Raw genomic sequence first — 9,578 nt, 5'->3', positions numbered from 1 at the left:
AAGACAAGAGGTAACTTACCTAATACAGTGAAGAGTATGAAGAAGATCGAATATGCTCGATTCTTAGAATATGCAGGGATCATCACTGTATCAGATTTAATCAAACAGGAAATAAGAATTTAATGCTTAAGATGAAAACTGGAGACCTCTATCAATTTTTGACAAATGGTAAAAGCTCTTACATATCTCCAACTCAAAGCAGAGCTATAATTACACCAAAGTAAAGGCATGAAAAAGAAAATCTTTACATAATCTTCCTCTGGCTGTACTAAGAACTATCAGCTGAAAGAATGGTTACAGTAGTCTGAAGATAATCTTACTTCTTTTGAAAGAGAGACAAGAATTAGTTCTGAAAGCTTGCTCACCATCAGGATTGTTTGCAGTAGTTAGCAGGACCAGCAGTGATGTCAGTGAATCTGGCAAATTCCGGAAATAACCCACCCACTCCTTATCCTGCTGGCCATCCTAGTCAAAGAGATGTTCACTGTTAGATAGATATGTATATAAAATATTTTTAAAATTTGTTTCCCCTTCCTTGGTCAGACAGTCTTAGTGATTCTTCAGTGTTTCTCTATCTCAATTTCTTACACACACAATCAAACCTACCCCATGAAAAAAGCACAAGGCAAGCATAAGAATTAGGACAGTATGTAGGAATACAGTGCAATCACTTCACTTATTAGCAGCCATCTAAAAACATAAGGAAGAACAGCAAGCTAAGACAGACACAGAAGCTCAATATAGAATTTATGTCTAGCTAGCAGCACCTCAGACCCAGGAAGAACAATAATGGCACAAACAGACAATACAGGAATCTGAAGCCACCTTTGACTGACACAAAAAGCATCACCTCTTAGCCTTCAAGTGATACTAGCGTATTGAAGATAAAAGGAATCCCTAAACACTACTTAAAACAAATTTAAAAAAAAATAAATCACAGACTAATACCATCTTTAGTCTCAACTTGCATTATAAAAATTAACATATAGTAGAAGTGGCCTTCTTTGTTATTCCAGCTACAGCATGCTGTTCCTCAGCACAGATGGACACCTCAAAGCGTAATACAATTTGAGGACAATATTTATTACAGTAGATCTTGTCTACACCGAAGAACAGAAACAAAACAGCTTCCTCAGCAATGAAGAGGTGCCTCAAACACTACCGCTACTACTAGCGACTCACCAAGGGCAAAATGCGTCTCTCACTTCCTCTTTAACCTCTGAATAGAGAACTTAACATCCTCTGAATTAGTTATTTGAACAGAAGTTACTACCACTACCTGGAACAAAGGATGTCCCCTTTCTCTAGTTATCCCCTTATATACTCAGGGTAGGGGGGAAGGGGGTCTGTTTAATGTGAGATCTACACAGAAGACAGCCAGACAAGTTTTAGGTCTCTTTTAGTACATGAAGATGTACTTAAAGTTCGAGTGCAAAGACATTCCTTATCTTATTTTAGAGGAAATAAGTATTTACACAGATAAGAGCACACAACAGAAAGCAACATGCTATAACCAGCATTAGTGCACATTACAGGAGCTGTTGGGCAGGTGGAAAAAAAGGCAACTGTTCCGATTTGAAAAGAACACAGACTCAAAATCTACAGTATCAATGAAAACATCATAGAGAGCTTAAACCTCGGGGGGGATAAGGGGGAAAATGAGAGATCAGTGCTACAGCACACAAAAATATTCGCAAATATTACGAGTGCAAAGACATTCCTTATCTTATTTTAGAGGAAATAAGTATTTACACAGATAAGAGCACACAACAGAAAGCCACATGCTATAACCAGCATTAGTGCACATTACAGGAGCTGTTGGGCAGGTGGAAAAAAAGGCAACTGTTCCGATTTGAAAAGAACACAGACTCAAAATCTACAGTATCAATGAAAACATCATAGACTTCCTCTTTAACCTCTGAATAGAGAACTTAACATCCTCTGAATTAGTTATTTGAACAGAAGTTACTACCACTACCTGGAACAAAGGTTGTCCCCTTTCTCTAGTTATTTCCTTATATACTCAGGGTAGGGGGGAAGGGGGTCTGTTTAATGTGAGATCTACACAGAAGACAGCCAGACAAGTTTTAGGTCTCTTTTAGTACATGAAGATGTACTTAAAGTTCGAGTGCAAAGACATTCCTTATCTTATTTTAGAGGAAATAAGTATTTACACAGATAAGAGCACACAACAGAAAGCCACATGCTATAACCAGCATTAGTGCACATTACAGGAGCTGTTGGGCAGGTGGAAAAAAAGGCAACTGTTCCGATTTGAAAAGAACACAGACTCAAAATGTACAGTATCAATGAAAACATCATAGAGAGCTTAAACTTGGGTGGGTGTCTGTGTGTGTGTGTGTGTGTGTGAGAGGGGGAAAGCAAAAGATCAGTGCTACAGCACACAAAAATATTTGCAAGTACTATCAATGAAAACATCATAGAGAGCTTAAACTTGGGTGGGTGTCTGTGTGTGTGTGTGTGTGTGTGAGAGGGGGAAAGCAAAAGATCAGTGCTACAGCACACAAAAATATTTGCAAGTACTTTGATGACTAAGGTCATCAAAATTATTCTGTGGCTCAGTGGAAACATCAGATGATCTGCTAAAACTCTGGTGGTGTCAGAATTTTCATCAAAAACACACTGGGAGGCTGATCTTGGATCATCCACATATTTATTTTTTTGTTCAAGTAGAGACAGCTAAAAAAGACTTACTTTGATGACTAAGGTCATCAAAATTATTCTGTGGCTCAGTGGAAACATCAGATGATCTGCTAAAACTCTGGTGGTGTCAGAATTTTCATCAAAAACACACTGGGAGGCTGATCTTGGATCATCCACATATTTATTTTTTTGTTCAAGTAGAGACAGCTAAAAAAGACTTAGAGTACAAACAATACAAACATGAATCGTGCAGCACAAACAGGCTTTGAATCTGCTGCAAGGAGTGGACAAATGTACCTCTAGAGGACATATACAAGACAATGCAAAAATCTAGAGGCATGAATTTCATTACTAAATGTATTTTTAGAATATGCTTTCAGCATTTTGCCTTGTTAGATAAAATTAGTTTGTATGGGTATTAGACTAATCAAAAACGAAAGACTGCACTCTAATTTGTTATTTTTGACCTAAATGTATACAAAATTGACTGGTCCAGAAGTATAAATTATATTCCCATCTGCTTGGAAAGCTCATAACTGGAATTAGATGTGACATACAGAGATAATACAAAGATCTAGCATGAAACTAAATAAAGCGGGGAAAATATTGCTCTTCTTCTAATTTCAGAAATTCTATAACAGGGAAATTCAAAGAATTTGCCAATCATAAGGAAGACTAGAGGCAAGCTCAAGACCATTGCAGTAGGAATGAAGGTGCAAAACAGATTAAGGAGAGGACTAAAATTACTAGAAGTATGCAGCAAATCTTTGTGCTCATAGGAACACATTTGTGGAAGGCCTTAAAAAGGACAAAAAAATAAATAAATCTGAGTATGGTCTATTAAGATGCAGGAAGTTTAGGAGAGAGGGAACATACCAACAGCACTGGAACACAAAAGTGATTTAAACCACAGAATTTCAAATTTTCTTTTCAGAAGCAGGAAGAGAAAAAACAAAGGAAGAAACAAAGAGACCAGAAATCAAAACATTGGAATAATGCAGGCAAAAACCTACCAAAGTATGGCCAGGGATACCAGTATTGGAAGATATGAAAATACAAAAGAAATTAAATTTAGTAAAAAGCTAGATAAGGAAAAGAGAAAAGAAATGAGTGATAGTATAAACAAAAAAATGACAAGATTAAGAGCTTTGGACACAGAACAGCATAGGTTTCAACAAAAGCAGAGAAAGTAACTCAAAGGATCAAATTGGAGAATTGTATAAGGAAGCCTCTTGTATAAACAGACTTTCAAGTTCACACCTGTGATAATGGCATCAATACCAGTAACATGCAGGACCATAAACAAATAAAGACGTCGACCACATTTTAGCACAGAACAATCTAACTTTGCCCTGTGGAGCAGAGCAAGACTAATAAAATAACATGCCACAGCTTACAGCAAGAGAGAAAGATTTCAGTTGTGAAGTAGGAAGGAGCATTATCACTTAAGATGCAAAGCACAGTCTGGAAAAAAATTCTTCACTAAAGGATGAAGAGATTCTAATGCTATTCTGAGGGGCCTTCTAATGCACCCTTACAGAAACAGCACTACACATTGATAATATGCACACATTAAATCTCTCTAAATGGACTTTAAACTCATCCCAGCGAGTTTGACAAGGTAACATGACCGTTTCAGGGGAAACAAGTTTCACCAGTTTGATTATAAAACTAGACATGCAGCAGATATGCAAGTAAAGAAAAAAAGAAACCACCACCAAGATCTACCAAAGCATGACTATAATTGGTTACCTTTGTTCGAGCAAACAGCAGCATGGCAAACATGGTAAAGAGAGACAGGTGAACAGCTAATAGTAGAACAACACTGTTGGAAAGAAAACATATCATAAGCATTAATACCAACTTCACCTTAGTCTTAACATCCTTTGCTAAAAAAGCAAAAGGATGCCATACAAAGAAAGCCAGGGGTATTTTTAAGAAGCTCTGTGGAATTAACAGAAGATGATCTAAGTTTTGATGCAAAACAAGAATCACACTTGTTCAGGACTCCTCAGAATGATCTTAGACAGTTGTGAGGTCAATGAGATTCTAACACTTGTTTTTCTAAAGTTAGGACCATTTTTATACCCTCCAACATTTTGGCTTGCATACACCTTTGATTCTCCTGGGACTTGGCAGTTAAAAAATAACAGGCAAGGACAGGGAGCTCTATAAGCTGTGCAGATACGTGATCCACGTGACAGGAAGTGATCTCTTTCAAAAAGCATCATGCTCTCTGGTTACGATTTCACCAGCGGTGTTTCCAGTTCAACATTTCTAAGGACAGTAAAATTTAACACATATATTGCTAAAACCATTTAAAAATAAAAGAGCTGAAGTAAAGCCCTCTGAAGATGTAAAGAAAGAGGTATCTTTTTGCGTGGCACTCACGACTGGAAGACAAGTACACATACCTCTGAGAGGCCACCTTGGAGAAACATGGCATAGAACTTTGCCCAGATGGTGCCTCAGTTCTTCCCTTACAAAAGGGCCATATGCAACATACACAATTAAAAAACACCACTCAACTGGCATCAAAAAAGCTTATCTGTCACATACAGAGCCAGATCATGAGCATTCTAGAGAAATTTTACAGACAAAAGGAATCAAAAAATTAACACAGCCTCCATCCGTTACTACCCGATCTCACCAATCACTCCAGCTAGACCATCAGGAAGGAAGCTGCTTGGATGTCACACACCAAATACTAAGGGTATTTTTTGCTGTGAAATTATATTTTCTACACTAATACCTACCTTGCCATTTCAGGCAATGTGCTGTTGATACTTTTCAATGTTTTCTTCATCATAGAAGAATTCTGAAGGAGAAAGAAAGGACGAAGAATTCTTCTTATCCTCACTCTCTGCAAAAAACAACGGATCAGATACATGTGGCATTAATATTATGGGAACTCAGTATTTTTAATACATGTTTATCAAAAAACACTGATACACCTATCAGCAAAGTCAACAGTATAATATAAAGGTTGTTCTCAGAAGCTAAATCTGTCCCACTGAATTCACACAACACACAAAGATTTTATACTTATGAGTGCCTCATTAAAAGAATGAGAGATTGCTTTAAAAATGCACATTGACATTTCAACAGCCTCATCAGGCCACTAATTATAAACAATCTAACTTTAATGCTTGGTAGACATAACAAGCAGGTCAATAGATGCCATTTGCATATTTTCTGCCAAGATCCATTTCAAGAAGAGAATAGCAAGGTACTTTTAATAAAAATAGATACGCATTTTGAAAATAAGTGCTTGATTTAAATTTTCAGCTTTTTAAATTTATTTTATTATTAAAGGGCCTGCTTATTACTCAGCAATTTCTGCCTCTAGCAAGACTCAAGCAGGAGATTTCCTTTATTTCCCATAACATACACTAAAGCAATTAAGGTGTTTGATTCTTGCATTCAAGACACCTGAAGTAACTGATAAGAAATAACTTGAAGGCTATTTAAGCAGCCTGTATTTTTGGACCAGTCTTCTCAGGACCACACATAGCAGAAAAAAAAAAAAAAATTAAAAAAAAATAAAATCACTTTTTCCCTTACTATTTCCTTGTTCATACATCCCAGCAGTTAAACTGCTCCTTCTGCCACTGTTTTATGTGGGAGGCTCCTGCTCAAACTACACACCCACTCTCACAACTGAAGATTTTAAAGTCACTTTTTTCTAAAACATACTCCCCATGTTGTAAGCACAATCTTTCCTTCAGCTGCGTTATGTTTATTTGGCTTGAATATGAAAAGGACATACACATTTTTCTTACAACTAGATGCTTATAAGCTTAAGTGACATGTTCTTCCAACATTTTAAGGTAATATTTTTGATACTACATCACATCCTGGTCAGGAGGAAACTGCATTATTTCATAAAGGAGGGCATTTTTAGATCAGTTTCATGAAACTGACACTCCTCTCAGGACATAATTGTTTTAAACACAACACAGCTTCATCTTAGACAGCAGTTGTTAAACTACACAATTACTTTTTACTTATCCATCACTACATAGACTCTGCTGTTAAATCAAGTTAAGGACATAATTCTCCAACTGTACAACATCAGTACTACGCAACCAGAGTTTTCTCTGTATTGTTTGACTGTTGACAGGCTACAGCAACAAAGCTTTATTTCATTTTACTAATGACCTCACATCTTATATTAAAAATCAAACAGAATCCCTTGAGAAGCTATATTACAGCACACATTTGCTGTGTTTCAGTGTATTATCCTCCCTTAGCTCTCCAATATACCACCTACGCCCTGCTGACTCTCCCTTTGCGGGTTCTGCTCCTCTGCCTCTTACCAAAACTAGAGCTGCTGATCGTTGCTGCAGAAAGCAGTTCTTACCTCTGTGCAGAAAAAGCTCAGTGATACAATCCAATCAGTAAGGGAAACAATTAATGTCAGTATATAAGCCATTAGCCACTTATTTTTCCAAAATTCTTCCCATCCGACTAAGTAACTCTGTGGAAGGAAAAAAAAAAACAACAACCACCAGCTTATTTTATTAATAAATTCCAATATCCTAATAAATCAGCACTGATTGTTTTCCAAGAATTTGTAATTTTACATCAATGCTCATAAAGAGCTCCCTGACATCCAAACAAAAATACACTGATCAGAGACTTTTTCTGCAAGAACTAAGTAAATGTCAGTAAAAGTGAGTGGTGAACACAGGCCATGCGAGAGGAATCCTTTGAATGCAAAAAAAAAAAATATGTCCATTTAATAAGCATATACAGAGATTTTCCAGAAACAAGCATCCCAAGAAGAGATCAGTTTCTGAGTATTTTTGTTTTGTTTAAATGAACTGGCATATGTTTGATTATTATGTAACCCAATTTTTATAACAGTACAACCAGCTATTAGCTTAGCAAAATTTATTCCACTTCTTCCACATAGACAGGAGTAACCATTTATTTGGTTAAGAAAAAGCAATTTTTTTTTTTAAATTTAGAAAATATGCATTCATTTCTCCTGAAAGTAAGCTTTTAATACAGCAAAGCAGTCTCATCATCCAAATCCAAGATTTGAGTAAAGTTTCTCAAAATATAAAATGGAGGAAAGTCACACTGACTGTACCTCCTGAGCTGCCCAACACACCTAGTACTTCATTCAGTACCAGCTGAATGCAATGCTCACCTTCACGGATACGTCCACCATGAACACAAGAAAGCAAAGCATCTCAATGCTTTCTGTGAGGCCACATGGAGGATTCCAGGCAGGAAGGCGGTATCGTACATCTGATGTGAGAGTAAGCGAAGAAGGCTTCTCGATGAAAGCCAAAGCCAGGATTACAGTAATGGTTAAGCTCAAAATCCTGTTTGGATAGAGGTAAAATTAAAAAAACAAAACAAACAAACAAGACCACCACTACCACAACAAAAAACAACCACCACCCACCCCACAGGAAAAAAAAAAAAAAAGAAAAAAAAAACATTTTTTAACACATTTAGATTTTATTTATGCAGCTGCCAGCCTGGATGGTATGATCACTTCTCAAACTTCACTTTGCTTGTTTGTCTATAGTTTTTTTTTTTTTATTTTTCTCTTAAAAAGCCTAATTCAGGTAATGGGCCCCACTGGGAATGCTGCAAGCACGACAAAAAAAGACATGTATTTTAACACTTCATAAGGCATAGGGAGTATTGGTTCTTTGCTTTTCTTATTTTAACAAAAAAAAAGGAAGAATTGATGGAAAGAAATGGCTATTTAGGAAAAGAACACATTCCTGATAAAGAAAATGAGATGCATCTGGGACTGGAAACATCCAGCTGATGAAAACTGGGGTTTGATGAGAAGGTTTCTCCTTCTGCCCAACCTGGCCAGCAATTTGCCATCACCGAGCCACCAGTTGCTCCCAGTAGCAAGTCCCGGTGGTCTCCAGATGGCCCAGATGGTGGGAGGTGGCAGCCCCTGGCCAGAGGGACACACCAGGACACCATCCTCCCATCAGGGCAAGAGCCATCTAGATTTTCCTGGCACCGTGAGCACCCAGAGATGAAGGGGTGGAAGAAAACGAGTGGTGAGAAGAGATCCAGACCCAGAGTCACTAATGAGGGATTATCCAGGAAAACCACAATCCCTAAACACCAAAGCAGGGTTGAAATTGGATGAAAACAGTCATTTCATGGACAATCTGCAAACACAAGTAGGTAAAGTTGCTTTTCTAACTGATTTATTATGGACGGTGTTCCTCGCTCTGCTTTACCAGAAGCTCTCTGAAAAGCCAACAACAACAATAATGTGCATTTCATGCTGCAGAGAAACCATCATTTGAGACCAAATCGACTAATTGTCTGACTTTTCATAGCGCCGCTGCGATTCAAGGGGTGCAACGGGCAGGGAAGCAATCCAAGGAATGGAGATTATTTTTCCTTGGGGGAACGTTCCCTCAAAATGAGATTTTTCAGCCCAAAGAACGGTTCCAGCCTTCTCAGCACCAGGCTCCACCATCGCTCCAGCCCTCCCAGGATTGACTGCTCAAAGCTTGGGCGAACGTTCCCTGGGGAGAACGTTCCCTGGGTTGGATGGTCCCTCAGCAGAGACAACTGGAGCTTAATGTCTCTATTCCCAAGTTGCTAAACCACTATCCATCATATTTGAGAAGTCATGGCAGGAGAAGCTGTGGCTGCCCCATCCCTGGAGGTGTCCAAAGCCAGGTTGGACAGGGCTTTGAGCAACCCGGTCTGGTGGGAGGTGTCCCTGCTCAAGGGCAGGGGGTTGGAATTAGACGGTTTTTATGACCCATTCCAACTCAAACCATTCCAGGATTCTATGGAAAACAACCCCAGTGCCAGTGTTAGGTTGATGGTTGGCCTCATGTCTGATACACAACGTCCATTCCCCGGCTGCAGGGTGACAAGACCGATGGCCACTCTATCTCAATACATACACC

At 38.3% G+C, this 9,578-nt stretch overlaps 1 protein-coding gene across 1 annotated transcript; it reads right to left on the bottom strand.

Annotated features, from left to right (window-relative positions):
• Window positions 1–15: 15 nt before the first annotated feature.
• On the bottom strand, window positions 16–8,953 carry LOC106897057 (two pore calcium channel protein 2-like; the record flags this gene model as incomplete). The annotated part of the gene is made up of 7 exons (XM_014957426.1): window positions 8,892–8,953; window positions 7,823–8,000; window positions 7,028–7,144; window positions 5,421–5,527; window positions 4,417–4,489; window positions 366–465; window positions 16–85 (listed from the first exon to the last, which is right to left on the bottom strand). Coding segments are annotated over exons 1-7 (707 nt in total), but the record flags the coding sequence as incomplete, so codon positions are not given.
• Window positions 8,954–9,578: the final 625 nt, after the last annotated feature.

This window comes from Calidris pugnax, unplaced genomic scaffold (assembly GCF_001431845.1).
Source record: "Calidris pugnax isolate Ruff unplaced genomic scaffold, ASM143184v1 scaffold211, whole genome shotgun sequence".
Lineage (NCBI taxonomy): Eukaryota > Metazoa > Chordata > Aves > Charadriiformes > Scolopacidae > Calidris > Calidris pugnax.
The sequence above is the reverse complement of the archived record's forward strand: the minus strand, read 5'-3'. Positions and strand labels throughout refer to the sequence as shown.